Genomic DNA, 27,579 nt, shown 5'->3' with positions numbered 1-27,579 from the left:
AAGTGAGAAATAATATACTGTATGTATGTTGTGTTGTCAAAGTAAGAGGAACAATTGAAACTGCAATTGTGTAAATGAGGCAGTATATTATAAATAAATAAATAAACAAATAATTCGGTAAATCTATTTCAAGTAAATGGAAAATAAGCAAACGTGTTATTTACCAAGACGCGTCCCTCTGGCTCAGGGTGAGATGGAGGGGAGATAACAAGGCTATTTATAGCCCGTCTGAAGTGGCCAGTACCCTAATGCACCATAAATAATTCATTGAACATTCATTTTTTGTACATAGTATATTCAGTATATATATATATATATATATATATATATATATATATATATATATATATATATATATATATATATATATATATATATATATATATATATATATATATATATATATATATATAGTATATATATATATATATATATATATATATATATATATATATATATATATATATATATATATATATATATATATATATATATATATATATATATATATATATATATATATATATATATATATATATATATATATATATATATATATATATATATATATATATATATATATATGTGTAATAAATGTATGTAGTAAGTACATACTGGTAACCTTTTTCACTCAAATCCTAATGAAACACCACAATTAGAATACGGTGGTTGCTGTTGAACCACATGTTGTATAAATAGTCGGAACACAGCCACACCACCGAGACGAGGGAACACTCCCACCACCGATCGTCTCGTGTGAAGCAAGCGTATAAATGAAAGAAAATACTTGCAGTGTGTTTAATATGTTACAGTATATTATAAATAAATAAATAAATAAACAAATAAACAAATAAATCAGTAAATCCATTTCAAGTAAATGGAAAAATTTTACTCGATACCGACATTAGTTCCAGTTATCGGTAAATAGCAGACGCTTCAGTGACGTCACTAGTGTTTACACTACACCAGCGGGTATAATTTGATGACATTACTTGAAGTGAATTGGCCTTATTTTAAAAAATCAAGGATGGTTGGTAAAGGACTACTGAGTCAGTGGGTAAGTGTCACATTTGGGGTACTGGTCTTATACAGCAAATAGAGCTCAAAAGCTACTTTTTAAATGGAAATTTGGGGGGGGCGTCTTATGCACCCCGCCGCCTTATAGGCCGTGATATACGGTACATACATACACACACACACACACACACACACACACACACACACACACACACACACAGTCAACCCTCGTTTTACGCGGTTCCACTTTACCACACCCACATGGGAATTAGCCATTGGGGGGGTGGGGGTTTGTCGTCGCGGTCACTTTTACCCACAATAGACCTTTTCTCTCTGGTTGGGAGGAGGGGGGGGGGGCATTAACGAGTACTGTGATAATGAAAGGCTGAGGGCTTTTATTATTTTGCATATAACATGTCACTGAAATGACTTAGAATAATAAAACTTGCATTGTTGAAATTATTGTGAGATAGCAATTAATTTGAGTATAAACATTCCTTATTTTGTACCATACATAATAATTTTAGTAATTGACTTCGTACATTTGAGTACAGGTTCTGATAATTTGTGGTTGCAGTTTCAAAGCTTTATGACACCCCTAATGTATAATGAGTCCATATGCCCTGGTTTTTTCATTGGTCAGTTGTCTAAGTGCAAAAGTAGCCCTGTCGAGGTGTCATGTATCAATTAATTTTAAAATAGAAAATATAATGTAAATTTGTAATAAGACAATGGTTTAGTAGTGCTGTTAATGTGTGTGCTGTGTAAGTGTGTTGGCATGTCAACTCACCACCTGACTCCTGAGCAAACTCATCAACTTCTTCAAATCCTGCACTGTGCTTGGCAAGCTCAAAACACACACATACGGGAATTAAGAACAAGCATCCAGTGAGGGTCTTGTGTGACTGCATGGGGTACATTTTTACTTGTGTACAAAGAAATATATATTCCCTTTGTGTTTGCCCTTAGGACAATTATTTCTTTTCCCTGTATTGTATGTGTGTTTGTACACACACACATGCTATAAGAACAGCCCAGTCCCAACCATTATAAAAATTATCAACAACTTGTAATCAACCAGTGTAAGTATTCACTCTTAGCCAATCTTGCATTTTTTGCACTGTCACTGTGTTGCAATGCACTGTAGTATAACCTTCTCCCCACCTAGTTATTACCCGGTATATATCATATTTGGAACACGATGTTATTTGTCAATAAAGTGACCCATTCTCCAATTATGTAACTGTATATTTTCAGCCTTCCGGCCGCCATGCTCTTTCAATAAATTGTTAATTATTATTATTATTAAAATGCATACAAATAAATAATAATGGGGAAATCCTTTCACCAATACCGTAATAAGAAACACGACAACAAAATGTAATGTAGAAAAAATGAGTCTACCCTCAAGTCAACTCCGTGCTTTGTTATTACAGTTGAGTTGTTGGAATTGCCATACGGCGTCAGCACCAGCTGGTTTGATACGTAAATGAAACATACAGAATTTCTTAGTAGTCATCTTGCCAACCCAACATGAAGGATGTCGGTAATTGTGGTGTAATACTGTATACAGTACTTTTTCACAATCTGTATGTAGGATGCTATGTGCATGTAAAGGAGTAAAAATAAATGAAGAAGTTTACGTATATCTACCCAAAAATTCAAGTTGAAAAAACCATAACACCTCAGTTTCACCAAGTAGCCTGGTGGTTACAATGATGAGCTAACCTAGCTACAATGACATGATTAATCACTGGTAAGCAATATTCTATCAGTAAACACTACTAATAACAGTAAATCCAGTGAAATGTGGCAGGGACCGAGGAAAGATAAAACTGCAGATGGCGCACTAATTAGCAGTCAATCACTCCCCTTACCCGCTCCCGTTGCCAGGCATAGCCAGATGTACAGTACGGGGAGGTGCCAGGTGTACGTATGGGAGAAAAACATATTTTGCAGTCTATTATGAAAATGGTACAGGCTCTGAAAAACAAATTATATAAATCCTTCATTTTCCTACGATAACATAATAAAAACAACTGTTATAAAGGAATAGGTTAACACTCGCCATTCCATGCAGGCTGTTTGTGTAGGTCCTGTTTTCCTCTCCCCTGCCACTGATTTCATGATGAATGATGTTGATGAAGGTTGTTGAGGACATTTGGGAGCCATAACAAGCACGAGTAGTACAGTTGTTACAAAAGGAGACTAGCACACACGTGAGATGTACAAATGTTTAGCTCGGACTAAGGCAGAGGGAGCTGGTGCACATGGTCCAGCCCACCGGGACAAGACACACCTTGCGGGATGCCACAAAACTTGCGTGCTTCCTGTAGTGGCCACGAAAAAGCCGGCAACGTTAAAACTATCCACAGACATTCTTGGGTACATTCAGGGTGTCATCCGCGAATAAGAGAAGACCGCAAAATAAAAATCTGCAAATAGCCCAGCATACTGTGCAGTATTTAAGTACTGTACTGTATATCAACGCTATAAATACTGTTCCAAGGTCTGTAGTGATGGTTCATAACCAAAAGTTTTTGTACAGTGAACCCTCGTAGATCCAAACCCAGTAAATCTAGATTTCGTAAAATTCGGGCAAAAATATTGGGGTTTCTGGGCTAAGAAGCCTCCTTAAGAAGCATTCCCAAAACAGCAAAGAACATTTTATGTCCGTGGGCCCTGGTTGACCAGTCTGTCGCGCTGGACACAAGTGCATGAGGAGGTGGAAAACATGAATAGTTAGTTGTCAATTGTTGTTTGTGGGAATATTTCATTCACTCCAGTAATGATACAATGTTTCTTATTATGATATCGTCGGTAAATGCATGGTTTATATAATTTGTTTATCACTCTGCCCATCACTATTTTCAAATTAGACTACAAGATATGTATTTCTCCTATACAGTACATACTGTATATCAATTATACGCCTGGCAATGGGAGCCTGGGAGGGAGTGAGTAACCGCTAGTTACAGTGTCGTCTGCAGTTGTAACTCTCCTCCCTCTGCCATATTTCACTGAATTTATTGTTAGTTACCTTTTTACTTTTTTACTTGTATCCTCTTAACCACTGACCGGGTCGTTAGCTGCTGGGGCTATTGGTCACGTCTCTGTTACGCACTGTTGGCAAGTACTGGGCATGCACCGTCTCCTGAATGTACCTGAACCTGCTCCAGTGTTGGTCAAGTCTGGTCTTGAAAGAGCTCACACTCGGTGCCATCACAACACTTTCTGGTAGATTGTTCCAAGAGTTCACAACTCTCACTCCGAAAAAGTTTGCCCTTGCAGTTTTCTGGCCCTGCAGCTTCTTCAACCTTGACCCCTTGTGGGGCGAGCGTCCGCCAGCTCCAGGCAAGGACATTTGACAGAGTAGTGCCCCTTGAGATGCTTATACTCCTCAATTAGGTCGCCCCCTTGCCTATCTGTAGAATAAGTTCGGGCACTCCAATCTCTCAGGGTCGTTGAGGTGCCAAATTGCAGGCACCAGTCTGGTGGCCCTCCTTTGAATGTTTTCAATCAACTGACAGTCCCTAGTACTGTATATCTCAGGGACCAGATGGGGAAGCACTTCACTCTTGAAGATCATTACGAGGGATGGACCGTCTAGTTATCTGAACGACCTTCTTATAAGACCTAATAATTTATTTGCCTGGTTTACCTTCTTCTCGCAATGGCCCGAGAACTTCAGCTCATTGTCAACTTACACACCTAGGTCCTTCTCACATTCAGTCTCAAATACAGTATTACCCCGCCTAACGCGGTTTCACTTAACGCGTTTTATCATATACGCGGTGCCTCGCCAGAGCTGAACTTTCACTTAACACGGATTTTTTCCACATATACGCGGTAAGTGTCCGGCTCGAGACGCTATTTTTAGATTTGCCCCACCCGCCACCCTGCCTGACTGCCTGTTTTAGCTCATAAAATTCATACAAATTATCCGGCCAGAATATAATTTACATTGCTGGAATTCTTATAATTTGGTGATCATTTTGAATATAAACATCATATATTTTGCATTAGACATACAAATTTTAGATAAAATGTTTTCTCTAGTAAATATGTTATCTTTTGTGCAAAATATATGACATTTATATTCAAAATATTCCTGGTCTTACAAGGAATCCAGCAATGTCAATTATATTATCCTAACTTTAGTTTGAGGTATTATTTATTAAAATTTAGTGGTTTTCCCACACATCTCCTTGGGACGGTTGGTGGGGGGTGGGGGGGAGGGAGGGACCGACCGACCATCTGTTACCCCGTGAAGAATATTTTTTTTTTTATTAACTGAAGATATTTGTTTTAGCTCATAAAATTCATACAAATTACCCGGTCAGAATATAATTTACATTGCTGGAATTCTTATAATTTGATGATCATTTTGAATATAAACATCATATATTTTGCATTAGACATACAAATTTTAGATAAAATGTTTTCTCTAGTAAATATGTTATCTTTTGTGCAAAATATATGACATTTATATTCAAAATATTCCTGGTCTTACAAGGAATCCAGCAATGTCAATTGTATTATCCTAACTTTAGTTTGAGGTATTATTTATTAAAATTTAGTGGTTTTCCCCCAAAAATTTCTCAGAGGGAAGAGCCAGCAGTGTAGTGTGAGAAGAGGGGGAGGGAGTTGAGTCCATTATTTGAATGGACATTAACTTGGCGACTGTATTTCTCTATTTCTCTTAAGTATTAATTGTGTGCATGTACCATCATAAAATTAAGGTGTTATTTTTACTACAACATAGTTATGTGTCTTCAAAAAGTGGAGTTTGGGGGTCGGGCTGGTTTCTATTGGAATTAATCCCATATGTTCTGTTGTTCACTTAACGCGGATTTCACTTAACACGGGACCCTCTGGGTTCTATTGACCGCGTTAAGTGGGGTACAACTGTAGTGCAGTTTTTTCATCCCGTCGGGACATATGATATGCCTCCATACTGTTGGTATGCCCCAGGTGCATCCTCTTACACTTCGTGACATTGAATCTCGGCAGCCATTTCTTCAACCATTCTTGGAGCACACAGAGGTCCTTCTGCAGCTCTTCACAGTCCGCTTGGTTCTTGATTTCCCGAAATAACTTGGCGTCATTAGCAAACATTTGTATGAAGGAGTGTACAATGTCAGGCATGTCATTTATGAAACAAACAACAGTGAGCCCAATGCACTGCCCTGTGGTACCCCGCTTGTGACAGGTACGGATGTTGATTTCGTGCCATTAATCACCACACACTGCTTGCGGTCATGTAGAAAGTCTTCTATCCACACTAGGACATTTCCTCGAATTCCGAACCCTTCCAGTTTGAGTTTCAGCCTTTCGTGGGGTACACTTTCGAAAGCTTTGGCAAAATCTAGGTAAATATTGTCAATATTACCACCCTGTTCCAGAATATGGGTCCAAAAATCCAATACCTTTAGCAATTGTGTTAAGCAGGAGCGCCCCGGCATAAAAGAATATTGGCAATCCTTTACAAGGCTGTTTCGTATTAGATGTTCCATTGCGGCATCTCTGATAATGCTCTCAAGTACTTTACATATTATGCTGGTTAGGCTTACCGGTCTATAGTTGTTCGTGGAGTGACGATCGCCCTTCTTGAAGATTGGACTCGCATAAGCCACTTTCCATTCACTGGGGACCTTTTGTTCATCCAGGCATTTACTAAACAGGTTCTTCAAGGGCTCGGCAAGCTTGTTGCACAACTCTCTTGGCACTCTAGGATGCACCATGTCAGGGCTGGAACTCTTATGGACCTTTAGCTTTGACAGTTTCTTTCTAATTACCCTCTTTTGTGAACACAATGTGGGTCAGTGCTGTGTCGAACCGTCTGTCCTGAAACGCAGGAAGGTTAATCCCATCCTCTCTTGTGAACACCGAGGAAAAGATGATGTTCAATGCCTCAGCTTTATCCTGGTCAGAATCTGCATAACTACCATCTTCAAGCCTCGGGTCTGATATTCCTCGCGTTTTTAATTTCGACTTTGCATAGTGGTAAAACGCCTTTGGGTTTGACTTGACTTTATTAATATATGCTGCATAAAGTTTGGTGGCGATGTCTTCCCAGTGAATTTTGGCTCTGTTTCTAGATTTCTAACCCAGAAACTCGCCAGATTATACTTAAAAAAGAAAAAACTCGCTTACAAAAATGCTAAAAAGTTTATTAATTTACCTTAAATGTTCTTACCCGGTACCTAATTAGTAACAGCATTAGTAAGATGAAATGACTCCAGCAGCTGAATGAGCTGGTACTTGGTAATAAAAAAAAACACAAGTCTCTTGAAGATGTCATAATATTGGCCGTAAAACCATTAATGTAAAAAAGAAATGGTTTATAAAATTACCATTGCATTTTTCTTTGATCATTAATTGTATTTCCTATAAGTATAGAATAAAACAAACAAAACAATTACGAAGAGGGTAACAAAGGTCAGCCACATCTTTAGTTTCCAATATTCTTTCGTTTTTCTGCCGCTCCTCTTCAATGTGCACTGCAGTGTGGGGTCCTTCGCGTTTAAAACTATGGTTGTCGATATGCCGACCCTCGTCAACGGAAGATGTTGTTTAAAACTCCAGGCCCTAGGCTCAGTGTTTAACATCATTTCTGATGTATTCATTCATATTTAAAAAATTCTGTTTCATTCAAAAAGAATATGTTCAAAAAGCTTTGTTCTAAATATTGTACAGTAAATCCCAACTTTTACCCCTTTCTGAATTTTTCATGTATTTTTTAATTTGAATACAGTGGGGTATGCTATAACGAACGTAATTGGTTCCAGAACCTCGTTCGTTATAGCATTCGTTCGTTATAGGATTAATCCGTTCCAGGCCCCCAAATACAACCACTTAACACTGAAAAAATTCTGTGGAAAATGTAAAAAATACGGTACTTTATCTTACCTTAGTGTTGTTCAGTATGCAGGACAGGAGGCAGAGGGGGAGGGGGGAGGAGAGAATTATGGAGAAGAGGTGGAATGAGAGGAGTCATCCTTCCTAGCCCTCTTTGGTGACTGTCTCACAGGCATTTTGTCTGTAGGTTCTTTTGTTACCTTTGTAAAGAAGGAATCCAGGGTTGGCTGCTTCAACCTTGATTTCTGGACCTTCCAAAAGTAGTTCATAACATTGTCATTGAAAACACTGATGGCCTTTTGCACAGAATCAACATCAGGATGATAATCCTCAGCAAGCTTGGACAGTTTGCTCCAGCAAAAGAACGCATCCTTGAGATCTTTGGCTGGAATGATGCGGCTTTCCTCCTTGTCCTCCTCTGACTCCTCAGAAGTTAAGCTCCGCTTCAGTGTCTTGTTTTCCTCTTTGTGAAGCTCAAGCAGCTCCTCAGTGGACAATTCCTTACTGTGCTCTTCCACCAACTCCTCAACATCATCATCATCCACTTCCAGGCCCATGGAATTGCCCAGAGACAATTTCATGAACAACAGCCTCTTCTTCTAACTCTTCGAAGCCTTCAAAGTCTCTTTGAAGGACACATTCAGGCCACAATGGCCTCCAAGCAGCACAAAGACACCTCACAGTAACCTCTTTCCAGGCTGAGGTAATTAAAAATACAGCATCTGCTATATTGAAGTGACTCTTCCAAAATTCCTTCAAGCTAACATCACTAAAAGAAGTGGACGCAAAACATTTTCTAAACAGTGCCTTTGTGTACAACTTCTTAAAGTTAGAAATTACCTGTTGATCCATGGGCTGGATGAGAGGTGTTGTGTTGGGTGGCAAGAAGTGCACAGTGATGAAGTTCAACTCCTCTGGCAATTCAACCATCAAATTAGGAGGGTGGGCTGGTGCATTGTCCATCATCAACAAAGCTTTCAGTGAAAGATTATTCTCCCTGAGGTATTCCCGAACACTGGGTCCAAACACCTCAATCACCCACTCAGAGAATAAATTCCTGGTCACCCAAGCCTTTGGGTTTGACCGCCACATAACACCAAGGCGGGTCTTCCTAATTTTTTTGAAAGCTCTGGGGTTTTCTGCGTGGTACACAAGGAGTGGCTTTATATTGCAGTCACCAGAAGCATTAGCACAAAGAAGGAGGGTAAGCTTGTCTTTCATTGGCTTATGGCCAGGGGCAGAAGTTTCCTCCTTGGTAATGTATGTACGGCAAGGCATTTTTTTCCAAAAAAGTCCAGTTTCATCACAGTTGAATACCTGCTGAGAAACAAAGCCTCCCTCTTTAATAATATTCAAAAAAATGTCATGGTGTTCCTTAGTTGCTTCCTTATCTGCACTAGCAGCATCACCATGTCTCACAACACTATGTATTTTATTTCTACTTCTGAAACCAGTAAACCACCGCTTGGTACCCCTAAACACTGGCACATCACTATCACTTGCACTGGGAGTCTTGGCTTTAAGGTCCTCAAACAATTGTCTGGCCTTCTCACAAATTATAGCTTCATGAATGCTATCACCTGCCATTTCTTTCTCCTTTATCCACACTAAGAGTAAATTTTCCGTCTCCTCAATCACATTACACCTTGCTTTGCTAAGTCTAGAGATACCCTTAGCCAACTGCACTGTTTTCAACTCCTCTTTATTCTTTAAAATCGTACATATAGTCGATTTAGCCATCCCATACTGTACTCATCACTAAGTTTCGCAATGCTTGTTCCATCCTCACGTTTCTTTATGATTTCTTTCTTAGTTTCAAGAGTTATGAGCTTTCTCACTCGCTTTGGACGATTCATTGTCACAATTGTACACTTGTATAACAAAATATTTATACAAATAACTCTATTTCCACATCAAAAGACGAAATTTCAACAATAACAGTGGTGCTCTGGCTACGCAATGAGACAAAGATGGCGCCTGACACTCTTGTTGTGGGTCGCGGTACAACAATATTCATGCGCCAGGCGAAATAGTCCGGTATTCATCCGCGTTCGTTGTAGGAGTTGCGTTCGTTATAGCATTCTCAATTTAATAGGTAAAACCGTTCGTTATAGGATTATTCGTAGTAGGGTCCGTTCGTTATAGCATACCCCACTGTACCTGGTACATGTTTTTTCATAGATTTAAAGTAAGTCTCGATGTTTAACACCGGTTATGATTTTTTCATATATTTATGTACATTTTTTGTTTAATTAAAATATCAGTGGCAAAGAGGATAAAAGTAACAAAAAAGCAAACTATTTAAAAAAATCTTCATTCAATGTGATCTTGATGTTAAACATAATTTCTGATGTTTTAAATGTTTACAGTATGGTAGTCATTAATTTTGTTTTTCATTAAAAAAATCTTAAGCTTTGTTCATAGTAAATCATGAATCTTTTTTACTTTTTAAATTATAATTAAAGTTTACTGTGTTTTAGATAAAGTACAGTACAATTTAAACAAGAAAAATGCCATAAAAAATAACCCCAAGGAACATAACCCACTCCAAATAATAAAATTAGGGTTAGCAGCATAGATGGGAGTTTTGGAGGGTGGTCTGTCCCTAACCCCCTGAATTTATGTTCTTATGGGATTAATTGCTTTGATAACCATTGGTTCAATAACCAACAACTTTTCCCAGAACCTATATGTTGGTTATTGGTGTACACCTGTACAGTACTCTCATTTCTCTGGGGAAGATGGTTTGTCAAATGTAGATATCTAAAGGTATTAGGTTCTGTATGCTGTTTGGTGCATCTTAGGATGGAAGAAATTGCTAAGTGGTTGTCTTGAAAATTAAACGTTTCTTAAAAACCTGGAGGTACAGTAAGTCCTTGTTTAACGTTGCCCCCGATAACGTTGTTTCATTAAAACGCGCTACTCTTTAAATACCAATAATTCGGTTAACGTCCTGACATCTCAATATAACGTAATTTTTAGCATCGTCATGGACTACTTTTTACAGTGCATCACCCTCTCTTGTTTTGCCGAGCTACGTTCTCTTGTCTTGGTGCGCTACCTCTCACTCACGGAATGTCACAGCGTCCCCAAGCGTTGCCAGTCTTTGTTAGGCTTCAGCAGCGTTCGTGACCGTTAAGTGTTTTTGCTCTTTATACTGTACTATAACAATTCAAAATGGCTTCCAAGCACCCATCAAGTGCTACTGATGCTATTCTTGTGAAGAAGCAACGTAAGACCATTAGCCTTGCTACGAAATTGGAGGTTTTAAACTGGGAGGAGGAGCCACACACTTGCTCCACCACCTCCGTCCATCAGTGAGTATAATACAAAATGATTTAATTTATTTATGTATACCCTGTACAGTATACTGTACAGTAATACCCGATTTATGCGGTTCCCGTTTACGCGGTATCCCGCCAGAACCGGAATTCCCACTTTATGCGGTGCATCTACTCATATAGGCGGAGAGCGGCTGGCGGTCCTGCCGCACCGCCATTTTTGGATTCAAACCTCCCGCCATCTCCCTCCATCCCGCCATGCTTGGGCAAGCGGCGCGAGTAGGTTGCGCAGTGGATGCCTCTGTTGCGTTATCGCTGACGTCATATGACGTATCGGACTGTGATTGGGCCACGCATCCTAACCTCCCTCCGCCGCTAGCTGTGATTGGTTTAATGTAATATGATGTGCCTTCCTGCTGGTGGGTAGAAGGCGCTTGACCTAGCCGGTTCAGTTACATCCCTCCCGGCCACACTGTGTATACAGGCATCTATTGTTCCGTAAGAATGGCTGCCGCCGGACCACCACCACCACAGAAAAAGCTTGCATTACCTGGATCCAGCCGCCCTAAGCCAAAGAAGATACGACGTGCCCTAAGTTACGAGGTGAAGTACAGTATAATACAAGAGCTAGAAAAAGGAACAAGACAGGTTGATCTCGCACCAGCATGGTGTTAACGAATCTACGATCCGGACGATCAAGAAGGATGCAGCCAAGATAAAAGAACACATGAACATCACAAAGTCTGCAGGTGCTTCAATGATCAAGTATTGCCAGAACAAGGTGCTTCTCAAGACAGAAAATTTACTTGTGTGTTACTTGATTCGTCAGGCAAGACGGAACATGGCAGTCGACACTCGGTCAGTTCAGGAGTACACACGTGAACTGTACGCAGCAGTGTCACGTAAGATGGGAATTGCAGAGCCCAAACCCTTCAATGCTTCCTTTGGGTGGCTGCACAGGTTTAAGAAGAGGAACAAGATAACCAACATTAACATTGGTGGTGAAGAAGCGAGTGCTGACCGTGTTGCGGCTAGGGATTTTTCTCCGTTCTTACGTGAGATTATGGAGGAAGGATAGTACACCGACGACCAGGTGTTCAACATGGACGAATCTGGTCTTTTGGAAAAAGCTTCCTTCCAAGACCTTTGTTATCCAGTCTGCCAGCAAGTGTCGGGGCCGGAAGTTCCAGAAGGAGCTCATAACCGTCCTGTTTACCACCAATGCCTCCGGTTCCTGTAAATTCAAGTTATCGGTGATCCACACAGCCCACACGCCTACAAGAACATGGACATGACCAAGCTAAATGTTCACTGGTTGACCGCACGTAAGGCGTGGATGTTCTCTGCTCTGTCCCTCTCCTGGTTTCATGACTGTTTCGTTCCCAACGTGAAGAAATTCTGTGAGCAACAGAATGTTCCATTCAAGATTTTGTTGCTCCTTGACAACGCACCAGGACACTCGCCCCTACTGTTAGATCGTCACCCCAACGTAAAAGTGGTCTTCCTTCCTCCCAACACTACGTCATTAATCCAGCCCATGGACCAAGAATTAATCTGCAATGTGAAAGCTGCATACTCTGCAAAGAAGTTTAAGCTCCTGAACGACTGTACCAACACCAAGGATGAGTTGCGTAACCTGGGTAACACCGATAGCAAGAGCGACGAGGACGAGGAACAACAGTTGGCGGAGCAAGAAATTCTCGTCAAACAGTTTTGGAGGAAATTTAACGTCAAGAAAGCTGTGGACTTCTTGGTGGAGGCATGGGATCAGTTGTTTGTAGCAACAGTTCGTCACGCATGGAGACATGTGTTGCAAGGTATCCCAGGTGGGAGGCAGTCAACCTGTGACTGGTGAGGTTCAGTCTGTTGCAGTAGCAGTGGACTTTGCCAGAGAAGCTGCGCAGAGTGTTACAGCTGCAGGCTTCTCCGAGACCACCAACGAAGACATCCTGGAGGTGATCAGGGATCCTTAGGTGACTGCCAATGAGAAGTTAGAAGACGGTCACGTCAGTGAAGAGCAGGTGGTGCGTCATCCCTAGAAGAACACAAGTTAACACATGGTTAATGTTAGGGGTGCCATCGAGTGTGCAGAGAAACTGAAGCTCCTCCTTTCCGACGACCCTAACGATAACCGGTATGAAGTCTTCACTACCCAGCTGTTGCAGGCTATGGAGCAGTACATCAAGGTGCATCACGACAACATCAACACTAGCCTTCAACAAAGCATTACCGAGTTCTTCGCCCGCAACCCACCACAGCCAGCCCAAGCCAGTGATAGTGACAGAGACAGTGATGGTGACTTTGAGGGATTTGTCAGGGAGGCCCTGACAAATGTGGATGACAGTGATGGTGACACACCTGAGGGCCAGTAGTCTGCCCTCTGCCTCGGAACCAGCCGCCATTCCCGTACGCCGACCCATCTCTTCTACTAACGTAAGTGTTAAACTTAACCTTGATTTTTCCTCACATAACCTAACCTTACATAAGTGTTAAACCTTGATTTTTCCTAACATAACCTAACCTTAGGTAAGTGTTAAACCTTGATTTTTTCTAACCTAACCTAACCTGACGTAAGTGTTAAACCTTGATTTTTCTTTTACCTGGTACAGTACATTATTCTCTTAATGATATTTCTCTTCTATATTATGTGTGTGTGCATACCATCATAAAGTTAAGATGTTATGTTTAGTACGACATACATATTGTGCCGGGAAAAGTGGAGTTTGGGGGTCGGCCCAGTCTCTATTTCAATTAATCCCATATGTTCTGTTGTTTCCATTTACGCGTGCCTCAGCGGGTTCAATTGACCGCGTAAATCGGGGTATTACTGTACTATATTTTATAAAAATGCGATTGAATTTCTGTACAGTTGGGTATATGTAATGTAATTCATGGGGCAAAGGGAGGCTCAGGAACGTAACTCCCTTATTTGATCTATTTCTTATAGGGAAAATTTATTCAGTTAACGTTGCGGTTTTCAGGAATGGAACCACGACGTTAAGCGAGGACTTACTGTACAAGATTTATATAATATTTTTTGTTAATGTTTGAGAAAGAGTATTGTGCTATAGTATAACACATTTATTACATAAAGCTTGCAATGATTTCATTGCTGTTGGTGCACAGCAAAGTAAATGTTTTAGATATTTCATATTTGAGTACCCAGTTGACAAATATTTTCTTGGTTACATTTTACCCATCTTATATATGTAATACAGTACTGTCATTTTCATACTTGTAGGCCAGTGAAAACAGCCATGTACTAGTGGTTTATGAGGTGGCTGTGAGCATCCAGAAGTTGGTGGTCAGGATGGGGTCTAAGCTACATGTAAATTCATGGACCCTCGTTTTGAAAATCCTGATGAATGTGTTTATGCATACAGGTAGGTGAGCAAGTGTTAAGTACTAAAGTGTTTTGAGTTGAAATAATTCTGAATAATTCAGTCAATTGGTACAACAAACTCATTTTATTGTTCACCAACACCACCGTGTACAGTATTTAGAATTGGTCCATAATATCAACTGTTGTGGTGGTGATCAAGGTCTTGCTGCAAATTATATCTAGTATCATACCTATTGTTTCTTAAAGGCTGGAGTTGAATTATATACAAAGTACTGCAGTATATGAAAAATCAGGCCCTTTACCCAAAAATATAGGGGTTGGGTTATATATGAGGTACACTCGCAACAAAAAGTATCTGTGCATACTGTAGTGTGAACAATTTGAGATCAGTGACGATAGGTATTGGGAAAGGTGAGTTGTACCAGCCGTATGTTGGCAGCCCTGTAATCCTGCTGAGCTGCTACTGTGGCCTGGTCAAGTGAAACAAACCGTTATAAATAAGGTCGGGAAGTGATAGACAGTATGAAATATGAGGAGCTCCCTGTTAACAAAATTATTTGTGATACTTGTGAATATTGCCACTTAAATTTATGCTGCCAAATAAACCACTCAACCTGGTCGTCCTGAGGTGGTGCAGTGTGGACGGCCGCTCTGAGACCTGTCGTCTGTAGCACCAGTTTCGAGGTATCGCCGAATCCATCGTGCAGCTGTGTTCCTGTGGACACCAACCCGCCAGCTAATATCTGCGACGCCGAACCCTTCGTTATGAAGGGCAATAATAGCTCCTCGTGTTCCCTCTGAGGTTTCCATGTCGTCTGGCATGTGTAGATCTCTACTGCTTCATATTGTCTCTGTTTTATACCCACGTTCACCGAGACCGAACCCTCGCTCATCATTCAGTCGACACAAAGCAACAATCTGAAAAGAGGAAACAAACACACTGATTGTCAGCCATATGGCAACACCTAGTGGAGGGGGTGGGGGGGGTTATGAGGATACACTTACCAACCTTCCCGACATATCATAGTGTATACGTATTGTTTCGGAAGTCGTCGATCACACCCTGCACCAATACTTTTTGTTGCAAGTGTACTTATTCAGGAGTATTTTTTTTATTTTATTATTTTTTTTAAAGGGTATTAGCCCACCCGGGCACAGGTCACTGACCCACATCGGGGCCTGGGAGGGGAAAATTAAAAAATAAGAATAGTAATTCATAGTAAATAAAATTTATAATAAAAAGTAAAATAAAATAATAACAACATTAATAATAATAACAATACTGTAATAATGATAATAAAGAAAAAATAATAATAATCAATAGTGAGAAATGCTATATGTATAGTATGTTGTGTTGTCAATAGGAAGAGAAACAATTGAGATCCTGCAATTGTGTGTAAATGAGGCAGAAAGACAGATCAGCAACCTGGGACTTGGTCACAATATTCGTGATGCCATATGGCAGCAGGGTCTACCATTAGACAACACATTATGCTTCCAATATCTTCCCAGGCGGTAGTACCTCCCTGTTTGATAGCTACCTGCTACCTCATGAACGGGTTATAACTTTACAACTTTAAAAAGAAAGGAGAAATACAGAGAATCACCTTATAATGATGTTGATACTGAAGTACAGGGTGCTCCCCAAGTTCGCTGATTTTTACTTCACAGTTGTCGTTTATTTGTGGATGACACCCTGGGTGTACCCAAGAGTGTCTGTGGGTAGTTTTAAAGTTACCTGCATTTTCACAGCTGGGACAGGGAGCCATTCATTTTAGAAACAGTAATTTCCTTTACCTGTACAGGGTATTGCAAAACACATACAAATAAATAATACGGACTGGGAAAATACTCTCACAAATACTGTAATCAAATTTATAAAAAAATGTGAGTCTACCTTCAAGTCCGTGCTCTTTTACAGTACGTACTTTATTAATAGAGCACAGACTTGAGGGTAGACTCACATATTTAATAAATTATTTGTATGTGTTTTGTGTGTCTGTGTCTACACACACACACACACATACAATACTACAGGTAAAAGAAATAATTGTCCTAAGGGCAAACACATAAAGGGAATATACATTTCTTTGTACACAAGTAAAAATGTAACCTCCCATCCACCCGGTTTGCAAATGTTATTCACGGATTTGGCGATTCGAGGCCATTTTGAGAACCTAGCCCCGCGAATTTGGGGGGCCCCCTGTAGTTATGTGGTTAATAGTTTTAAAATTGAAAAAAAAACTTGCATAATCTTTATTAGATGTTTGTTCGCTTCATTGAAGCATATTTTAGTAATGTAATAATGAATGAGTGTTACATGGTATTTTACGATTTTTAGTGAAAATGACAGAGGAAAGGATTGAAAAACCGACCATATTGGCTGTGCTCTCAGAAGCAGTGGATGGCATAGAACACCTTGTGGAGTCGAGGGAATATTTTGGATCTCATGGCCAGTTTTACTTGCTGGTGGACCAGTATTCTCAACTACGGCCAGTAAGGAAACAAAGCTGGCAGGAAGTGATTACTGAGCAAACATTGGTTTACTGAAATATTCCTTAGTATGCATAGGATACTTTTGTTAATATTGTTTACTATTTTACTTGCAGGAGGCTTCTGTTATCAAACTACTGGATTATCAAGAAATGAACTTAAATCCTGCCAATCCACTATGGCTTGTTAAGTTGGCCAAACTGTTTACCCATCACTATCATGGTGACCAAAGACTGAAAGTAAAAATGAAGGCATTGGATATTCTCTCGCATATTTTCAAGAATAACAGGTTACAGTATAACGATTATTTTTTTATTGTACTTGTGTGAAATGACTGAATAGTTTTCAATATTATTGATTACAAAATGCAAAAAGATGCACCTTGGTCATACCAATATTGAGGAGGCATATCACGTCCCAAAGTGACAAAGAAATGTCAGTAACTGGGTGCGTAAGTTGATAGTGAACTAAAATTTGTGGACCATTGTGAGAAGAAAGGAAATCAAGCAGATAAACCGCATACCTGGACTACTATAATAATTTGCATTTTTTGCTTAAAGAATAATCATTGAATATACTTTTCCTTTATACAATTATAATTTATAGATCATACTAAAAAAAAATCCCTTTTTAGTTAGTTATACTTATTAAAATATTGCTAAACTTTAACTGCATTTTCTGAAATTTTGTACTTTTGTTGCATGTTTATTTCTTGCCTGGAGTGCCCTCTATATCGACATACAATTTTTCAGTTTTCTCCATAGAAGTTTTGATATACTGTACTGTACAGGTGTTTTGTAAACTTGTACTGCAACTTCTTTTTACATAATCTATCTTCCTTTTCATTTCCACTTACCTCAGTTGCACTTTTTATCTTTTCCCTTCTGTTTTAGTTTTCTTTGGGCACCTTCTTTGTATCATTATCTTGTGACAATCTTGCATTGTGTTAGCATGTGATTTACTTCTGGAATGTTCGGGTGATTATATGTAAGCTGTAGAAATGTTAATTTCAAAACTTTTAATTGTTAAGTGCTTCTAAACTTTTTTTTTTTTTTTTTTTTTATAGATATGTCCACTATCAAAGTCACAACTTCTTCAAAACTTCTAAATCACCAAATAGAGAGTTATTGCATTTGAGTTAAAGTTCAGTTTTTCACATGAAATTTCAATATATACCTGTATACTGTAGATGTCAGTCATGGATAGCCATTCAGTTTGGAGATGATGTTAATACAGTAACTTTGTTATTCTCAATGGGGTGTGAAGAGTGAAGGGTAAATCATAGAAAATAATTAGTGATTACAATAGATAATAGACCAAAAAATTATGTACCATTTTATAAGATCATTGTAATTAGTATGAATAAATAGATGTACTAGCAACTTTGCTTAGTTTAGTAAACTGTGTTATGGGAATTTGATTCCTGTAACTTATTAATCATCATCCAGTATCTTAAATGAAAAGTAGATCAGTAAATATTGCATACTGGTCTTTGTGAAACCTAAGGTGAAATTAATTATATTAAATGTTGGTGACTAATTCAAACACATGAGAACAAATTGTAAGAAGCATTTTATTGATATTTTACTTCTCATATTCGACCTAATTCTCAATTGAAACTACTTGATAATAATTAGTGGAAGATTTAGCTTAATAAAGCACATAGAATACAACAGTTTATGCATTTTTAAACTTTTGGGTTTGAATTTGTTCTAGTCAAGTATATGGGACGGAGCTCATTAGAGAAGTGATCGTGCCTCAGCTGAATGGAGTTGAAAAAGAAACTGAAGTTAAAGTTAGAACAGCTGCTGTCAAATTTCTCTGCCAGATATCTGTGACACACAAATCTGACATCATCTTGGATGTACTGAACATATTAGAGAAGGTAAAGATTGCAGTCTTTCTTTGTACAGTTGTGGAAATGTGTTCTACACACCCTGTGGTAACCCGTGTCTCCAATTGGTAACATCGCAGTCGTAGTAGTATCACTATTTGTGAATGAATGGGTATTGGTTGTGTAATGATGGATGTGACTGGTTTGCTATCGTATAGGTAGGCCATTGGAGACACGGGTTACCACGGGGTGTAGAAACACGTTTCTGGAACTGTACTAGGAATTTTTTATTCAGAATTATATGCTTTTATAATTTCACATATCTTAGACTAATTGTGCTTAGTCAGTAGCAAGGCTATTGGTGTTCTTTGTACATTCTTTATCCAATTGGGCCAATAAGTGTAGGATTTTAATAGTGGAGAGGAGGAGAGCTCGAGGTAGGCCAAGAATGACATGGGAAGCGGTTGTGAGAAATGACGTTGAAGTTAAAAACATGAAAAGAGGACTGCAAGAGATCTAGCAGCATAGAGAGCTGCAATCAGGTAATTGCAACTAACCTGCGCAAGCATGGAAAATGTCCAGAAATGTTGTTGATGACGATTTCTTTGTCTTTTTCACCGTTGGTCAGCTCGCTAGCTGTTTGTAAGGTTGGTCAGTTTTCAGTACATATTTAACTTTTACCTTATCCTCCTCGCCATTGATCAGCCTGTTAGCTACTGGGCGGTCAGTCACATCTCTACTATCCACTGTTGGCAAGTACTGTGCATGCACTGGCTCCAGAATGTACCTGGACCTGTGTCATTGTTGGTCAAATCTGGTCTTAATATGAGCTCACAACACTCACTGGCAGGTTATTCGAAAAGTTCACACCTCATTCTAAAAAAGTTTGCCCTATCAATTCTCTTACCTTGTGGCATCCACCAGTTTCAGGTATAAACACTCGACTGAGTAATGTGTTCTGAGGTGCATAAACTTGTATTAAATCACCCCTTGCCTGTGTAAATTAGGCAACTAGTCATTCTGAACCTCTCTGGGCACCTGAGGTGTCAGGGTGCAATCATCATTCTGGTGGCCACTGTTGGATGTTCTCAATCAACTGACAGGATACTCTTAATATTGACAGTTGGGACTAATTAATTGATTACCTGGTATACTATACCATTGAAACCTTATTTCTTAGAAATTTATGAAAATAAATGTTGTCATAGTTAGCCTGAAGTCATGACATCACACTGTTCATGTAGTCTGCCTGTCCATTGTTGTCCACTATGTAGGAATCTCCAGAACCAGGCCAATTCAACTTGGCTGTTTTTCTGTCTGAGACACTTGTAGTTTTGACTGCTCCATTTCCATGGAGCTAAATGTATCTGGCTCCTATACAGTAATTTAACTCTTCACAAAGCTTTAACAAAATATTAAAATAATAAATAGGTTCTATGTCTGAAAACTGCATAGAGGCAATTTTTATTAAATCTGAGTGCAGTACCATTCTAAACCAACAAAGTTTCTGTACAATAAATTGAAGAGGGTAGAAACATGGCAGCAGCACACCAGAGAATCTGCCAACCTGAATGTGTCATGGTTTTGAAAACTTTATTGGTTATACCCTTTTATATCATCACAGAATGCTTCTTTACTGAATAACTTGATATATAAACTAAATAAATTTTCATTCTGGTAAACGGTATCATAGATGATAAAACACAAACTGAGAAATGCTATGAAATTAGACATAATAATTTGTTAGGATATTAACCTTCTCCCGCACAATGATGCGAATCGCGTCAAATCATTGGGTCGCACTATTTGCACTGGTGATGCAAATCACGTCACAAAACTTAAAAAAATTTGCCAACATTATTTTTAAGATAATTGCATCAAATTTTTGTGTCCCACATGACTGCATGATCTTGCGAGGGAAGATTCCAGAAAGTACCAAAGATTTGGTGGAAGTCTGCAGTCTATCGGTTTCCTCCCGTCAACCATACCGGAAGATCGGGTTTGTCCCTTTATCTCTTCTTCCACCCTCCCCATTATTAGCCATATTAAAATTCCAAAGCCATTCTTGGAAAGCTCATAAAATTTCACTTTTATAACTATATACACCTTGGTAGGTTTGAGAAAATGTCAGAAATGTGATGCTCGGAACACAATGTTTTTCTCGATTCAGAGTGAAAATAGTCTTAGTCTTGTCTCTTTTTCTGCTTATGTTAAAGCCAAACCAATAAAGAAGCTAGTGATGTATAAATCATGCAAAAGAAAATCTTGTGGGATGAATTGGCTGCAGAATGAAGATGACCAGATCTCCCGTGAGTGGTCACAATGACTTGTTATGGTCACAGAAACTTAAAAAAATTGCTGTAGAGAGGGCTCACAGTTGAGTTTTGCTTAAAAGTATTACATTCTGGTAGCTATGTCACTATTATTTTATTTCCAACAAACCTTTTGAGCATAATATTTGCATACTATACCAGGATACTTACAGACCACACATGCATTCTGCCCCTACATATGGTATTACCTTTACCCTCTTCGCCACTGATTGGTTTATCATTGTGTTGTTGGCCAGTTGGTCTCTCCAGTGTTAGCGTTGTATAGGAAGAAGCCTTGATGCCCAAATTCAGAACGGTGGTTTGAGCCTGGGATTTGAGCTCGGCTCGCGCGTGCGAATCGGGATTCCATTATCTGAGATTTCCTGCAGTGGAATACCCATATTCAGAACATTGGCTTGAACCCCGGATCGGGTAATCTGTTGCATTTTCTTCAGTTCCGAGCAAGGATTTAAACACGGAAATTCCAACCAATCATGTTTCATTAACACCATTACGACAGCCATTCACCATCGAGAGTAATGTTTACAAGATTATGGCGGCAACTATGACTCGACAAGTTTTTGAGGAGACATCTCTCCTTGCACATCATAGGTTACTTTTGTTACTATAATTACAATCAAATTATGAACAAATTATGATTTATAGTACAGGTTGTACCTCTCTAGTCCGGCATTCTGTGGTCCGGAACGATTTTAGTTTGTCCAATAGGTAGATAGGCAGCTTTTTTTTTTTTATCTGAATTATTATTATTATTACAGGAGTATTAAATTTTTGCCCCTCAGGCCCCAATGTGGGTCAGTGACCTATGCCCGGGTGGGCTAATCCCCTTAAAAAAAAAAAAAAGCCGCGGGAAATTAAGGTTTGTTTACATCCGGCAGTTCGGCTGCTCTCTCTCTCTCTCTCTGCTTGTCTATACAGAGTACAACATTTAACCCTTCAATATATATGAGCAGTAAATAAGTGTTGCTTTCATATTCTTATGTAGAGTAATGACGATATATTTTCACATGTGCGCACTTACATACGAGCAGTCTAACTTTTTTTTTTACCATTAATGGTTAGCTACTTATATTGTTCCATTTATTAACATTAAATAACATTACAGGTACTTCAAGCAACCATATTCATTTTTTACATTAATTTTACTACAGCTAAAATCAGGGTCTTATTTTCTTCAGTTTTATATGTAGAACCAATCAGTCACTGGTTTCGTAAGCTTTATCATAAACAATGCCGGCAGCTGTCTCGTCTCCTCTAATATTCCATGTATTATTAATAAATTGTATTGTTAATTTTGCACACGTACATTAATTCAATAAAAACAAATTCAGAAACATTAATTAAAATATATATATGAACAGTAAATAAGTGTTGCTTTCATATTCTTATGTAAAGTAATGACGATATGTTTTCACGTGTGCGCATGCGCACTTACATATGCGATCTCTCTTTTTCTTTACCATTATCGTTAGCTTCTTCTATTGTTCCATTTATTAACATTAAATAACATTACTTAAAACAACCATATTAATTTTACTACAGCTACAACCAAGGTCTTATTTTCTTCAGTTTTATATGTAGAACCAGTCAGTCACTGGTTTTGTAATCAACGAAAACAATGCTGTGTCATTTCCTCGTGTGTTTTAATTTTCTACGTATTATTAATGAATTGTATTGCTCGTTTTGCACACATAAACATTAATTCAATAAAAAAGACATTCAGTAATACACAATAATGAATCTTTTGTACATAAGAGAAATGACGCTGTTTACACGATTATGCACGTCGTCTGCACGTTGGCGGGCCGTTCAAACCCGTCGAAATTCAAGTTTCCACCGTCAAAATTTTTATTTATTTATTTTTTTGTGTGTTCCAATAAAATACGTTAAGAATTAAAAACTCGCTAAATTTGAGAAGCTACTATACGACATTTAACCCTTCAATATGTCTTCAAAGAGACCATGATGCAGAGAAAGTGGTGCTAGTGCTTCCAGGCATAAGCACAAGTCACTATCTATCCAGGAAAAGGGTGAATTTCCATGGTCCGGCACCGGTCAGGTCCCGAGGTTGCCGGACTAGAGAGGTACAACCTGTACTGTGTTAGAACGTGGGTGTTTTGTTATACGATGAAGAAATTCATAGGGGAAGAACAATTTCATACAAATTGTCAGTATAATCCGGGACAGGTATCAAAATTTATAACCAAAGCAAGATGAATCAGTGCAGGGCGTAATAATCTGACGAAGTTCGGTAAGGTCAGGTTTCTTTTTGTTCTTTTAACCCATCATTTCCCCTAATTAGTAATGCTAAGAAAAGCCTTTCCTTTATTAATACAGTGGTCCCTCGGTTAACAAGCACAATTCGTTCCAGGAGGTTGCTCGTTAACCGAAACCATTGTTTCAATGTTTTTTTTGGGTAATTGGTTCCAGCTCACCAAAAATTGCCTAAAATCAACAAGAAAGGGAGTAAAGTACACTTACTTTGAGGTGTGTATGTTGAAGGCTCCTGGATGATGATGATGATGGGAATTAGAATGGGGGTGGAGGAGATGGGAGAAGAGAAAGCATTGGGGTGGAAGAGAAGTCACCCCATGGTGCCATTTCACCCATAAAATTTAGTTCTTATGGTGTAATTCAAGATTATTTTCTTTAAATCAACACTGCACTTCATTATATATTGTCAATATGTAAAATAAATTTCAAAATGACCAATAATTTGCTTGGAAACACAGAAAAAAGTGTTTAGTTGATGATGAGTCTCAAGCAAGATGTTACCTCCACTGAAAAGACAGAGACTGACGCCTGTTTGGTGTGTTGATAGGCTGGATGGCGTGCATAAAACCAGTTTCCTGTACTTCAATTATGTTCAATAATTGTTAAAATGACTAAAAAATTTAATATTAAACTTTTAAAATTATTGAATTGTATAAACTTTTTGATATTTACTAAAATAGTAAGGAATTTAGCCCTAGAACCGATTACTGTATTGGCGGACTAATACTACAGCTGGTGGACTGCCAAATGCAAGCGAAAACATGTTGAGGTTCGCTCGTAAGAAACTCGTTAATCGAGGGATTGCTCGTTAACTGAAGTTAAGAATCTTATGGAAGGTAAATCGTTAACCGAGGCGCTTGTTAACCGAGGGATCACTGTACATTAAAATCAAAATGCACTCAGCATTGATTTAATTATATTGAAAATACATCAAAATAGTTTTCCTAAATAAAAACACTCAAAACAAAGAAACAGCAGCGTTCTTTACATTCACCCGCTTGATCTTCATGGACCCTAAACACGAAAGTGTTATAACACATTACCATAACTCATTCAGTAACCAGAATCTTTCTTACCTAGAACCTATTCGTTACGAATAATCTCAAAGCAATCGCCAGCTGATGAAAGGGAGGTAGAGGTGAATCATAGCCAACAGGTCAGTCAAGTAGATGCTCCATATCATGGAAAATATCAAGGAAATCTCCCTGCCAAACCTTTATTGTTCTCTGAATTGCGTGCCATCATAAAATTTTTTAGGATTCTGCCTATCTACCCTCAGTCTTCTCTCTACAAAATTTCCAATTTGACGATATTGCCAAAAAGTACGCTCTGTCAAAATTCATGTTGATTTGCTATCTTGAATGACAGATTAACCGCTAAATCTGTCTCCAGGCTGGTTTAACACGAGGATCGACAAATCAGATCTCAAACCCAGTTTGAATCTTTGTGTTGGCTCAAGCCAGCATTCTGAATACCAACAATCTTCTTTGCACATCCTTGGTTTAAACCTTCATGCTGTTTCAAACCAGCATTCTGAATTCAGGCCTTAATGTTTGGCAGGATCACACTGGATAACATCCTTCCCACGTTTGTTTGGGCCAAACAGGACACGAACCCATGACATAGTAGTGAGAGATATTTATTTATTGCTTTCCCACCAGCACCAACCACCCCTGAACATTACCCATATTGTAGTACCTTGCATGTTCATCCCTTTTGAAAGCTTTTATACTAATTAGAAGTCCCAGTCATGTGTGTGAAATTAACTTACAGTATTGTACTATTATTTTTAGGTTCTGTTGGCATCATATTTGAAGGAAGAGAGAACTGTTTTGCAGGAAAGTGAAGCTACAGATATTGTTGCTGTAGTTGATGGCTTGATACAAGTCTTTAAGGTTAAGATGTGGGAGATACCGGCATCCCATTCACTGAGTGCATTTACAATATTGCTTCGATGTTTAGATCATCATTACCAAAACACTAACCTAAAGAGAGTATCTACAATAAGATATCTGGTAAGTATTATTTATTTGTGTTTACCTTGACATACAGTACTATACTCTTTTAATTCACACATGTGTAGCTGTACTGTCTTATCTTTTTGCTACATTTTCCAGTAACACCTTCAGTCTAACAAATTATAATGCTAGCGCTTTTACATCATTACAATAAACTAATTCTTAATTGTATTCCTTAAAGGTATACCGGCAGTTTCTGTTTACAGTATTTTTACCTCGGGAGTCGAGGATAAGAGGGCAGAAACTATTTGTTTTCTGGGGGTTCCTTAGATTAATTCACCTTTTATATCATTACAGTCTCTCCTCGACTTACGACGGGGTTCCGTCCCGACAACCAGGTCGTAAGTTGAATTGGTCGTTAGTCTAAAAGGTGAAAATAATACAGAAATTCTAAAATGAAATACAGTACAGTAAAAGTAATCAATAATGAAAAATGAATAAAGTGTTACTGTGCACTTACCTTTAATGTAGTCAGCTGAATGCACACGGGGTCTCAATAATTTCTTAATTAAGCATGTAGACTACATTAATTGGACGAAGCAGAGGAGGAGACAGGGTTGGGTGGGTCATCAAGTTCACTTTCTTCAGACAGGCTAACATACTTACTTGTTGAAGGTGTTAGATCATCTTTAGGGAGTGAAGAGGCAGCAGTGGTGGGGTGTGAGGAGACAGCAGTGGGGGACTTCTTAAAAAAAATGTCCAATTTAGACTGCACAGTTTGCCTTCTCTTTTCATTGTAAATCTCCCTGCAGCAAGCAAGTGCATCTTGGATCGGTCTCAACTTTTGAAAAACGCTCAACTTTTTTATCCATTTCTTCAAACATTTGCATCTTATTATTAGTAGTAGCAAATGCCTCTGCCATTTGTTTCACTGAAACTTTTTGGGGGGTGCAGGTTCTTCTACATTTCGTTCTCTTCTTCCTCTGCAATTTTCTGTGCATCCGGTTCAATAAGATCCTTGTTACTTAGTTCTTCTGCTACACCTTCCACCAACTGCTCAACATCTTCATTATCAATTTCTAACTCCAGCTGTTGACCCATCTGCACTATCTTGTTACTAATCTCAGAAATTGCTTCATCTTCATTAAATCCTTTGAAACTGTTCACAAATCTTTTCAGGACCTTCTTCCATATTCCATTCATGCACTGACCTGTAACCTCATCCCATGCTGCAGCTATGTTCTTTGTACATTGCAAAATGTTGTAGTCCTTCCAAAACTCGTGGAGCGTTTTCTCACCTTCAGTAGCAGCAATAGCCTGAGCAAAGGTCGTACGTAAATAATACGCTTTAAAAGCAGCAATAGCACCTTGATCCATGGGTTGGATGATGTATATATTATTTGATATGAAGATACCTTCCTGTCAGTGGTATTTATAACTTGAGTAAAACATGATGGCTCAATTTGGCTACTTGTACACCTACACAACTGATTAATGAATGACCCAGGGTATATGTAGATGCATAATACCGTACACTGCAATATTACTTAAAAGTGCTGACAAATATGCTACAATATGTTTTATTAAGTGATAAGTACACTGCAGAACGGTATACTAATTTGCTAAGTGCTTAAGATGGATTTTGTGGTAAGCATGAGTGGTGAAGGAGCTAAACCCATCAGCTGTTTGCCCTTTGTAAACAAATGACTCCTTCTTACTCTTTTTTCAGATTCTGGAAATGATTCTTGACATGAGAGTCAACTCACACTACCAGATAGGATTCCCAAGACTCCATCATGAAGATGAGAATTCAGGGAGAGAGGCTGATTCCTCCATGATTTCACCATTTTCTCCTTTCTTAATTTTGGATCATGAGTTGAACAGAAGAGTCAAGCAGGCTTACATGAGGAAGGACCAGCAGGAGGTTGAGATACTGGGATTTTCGTCAATGAGTAAGCTGTCTTGTTTTGATTTCCCTGTCACTTTTAAGTGGTAAATCAGAAATTAAATACAGGGTGTCCATAAATGATTACCCTAAAAACAGTATGCTCCCCCTGCTTTAATCAGGGTAATCATTTATGGACACCCTGTATTTTGATCTTAAAAAAATTGTCTTGGGATATATTCATGGTTACAATTACAGTAAACCCCTGTCTATAATGGACCCTGTCTATAATGGACCCTG

General features: G+C 38.7%; 1 protein-coding gene across 1 annotated transcript in view; it reads left to right on the top strand.

Annotated features, from left to right (window-relative positions):
• The window catches only part of LOC121871699 (tuberin-like), a 218,355-nt gene that overhangs the window by 42,841 nt on the left and 147,935 nt on the right, over positions 1-27,579 (top strand). The window contains exons 7-12 of the mRNA XM_042374111.1: positions 14,401-14,542; positions 16,844-16,998; positions 17,112-17,284; positions 18,712-18,880; positions 25,230-25,451; positions 27,124-27,346. Of these exons, the coding sequence (XP_042230045.1) occupies positions 14,401-14,542; positions 16,844-16,998; positions 17,112-17,284; positions 18,712-18,880; positions 25,230-25,451; positions 27,124-27,346 (1,084 nt within the window). The remainder of the gene's footprint in view (positions 1-14,400; positions 14,543-16,843; positions 16,999-17,111; positions 17,285-18,711; positions 18,881-25,229; positions 25,452-27,123; positions 27,347-27,579) is intronic.

Source organism: Homarus americanus, unplaced genomic scaffold (assembly GCF_018991925.1).
Source record: "Homarus americanus isolate GMGI-L3 unplaced genomic scaffold, GMGI_Hamer_2.0 scaffold39675, whole genome shotgun sequence".
NCBI classification, from domain to species: Eukaryota; Metazoa; Arthropoda; class Malacostraca; order Decapoda; family Nephropidae; genus Homarus; species Homarus americanus.
Note: the sequence above shows the minus strand (reverse complement) of the source record. Positions and strands in the feature narration are given on the sequence as shown.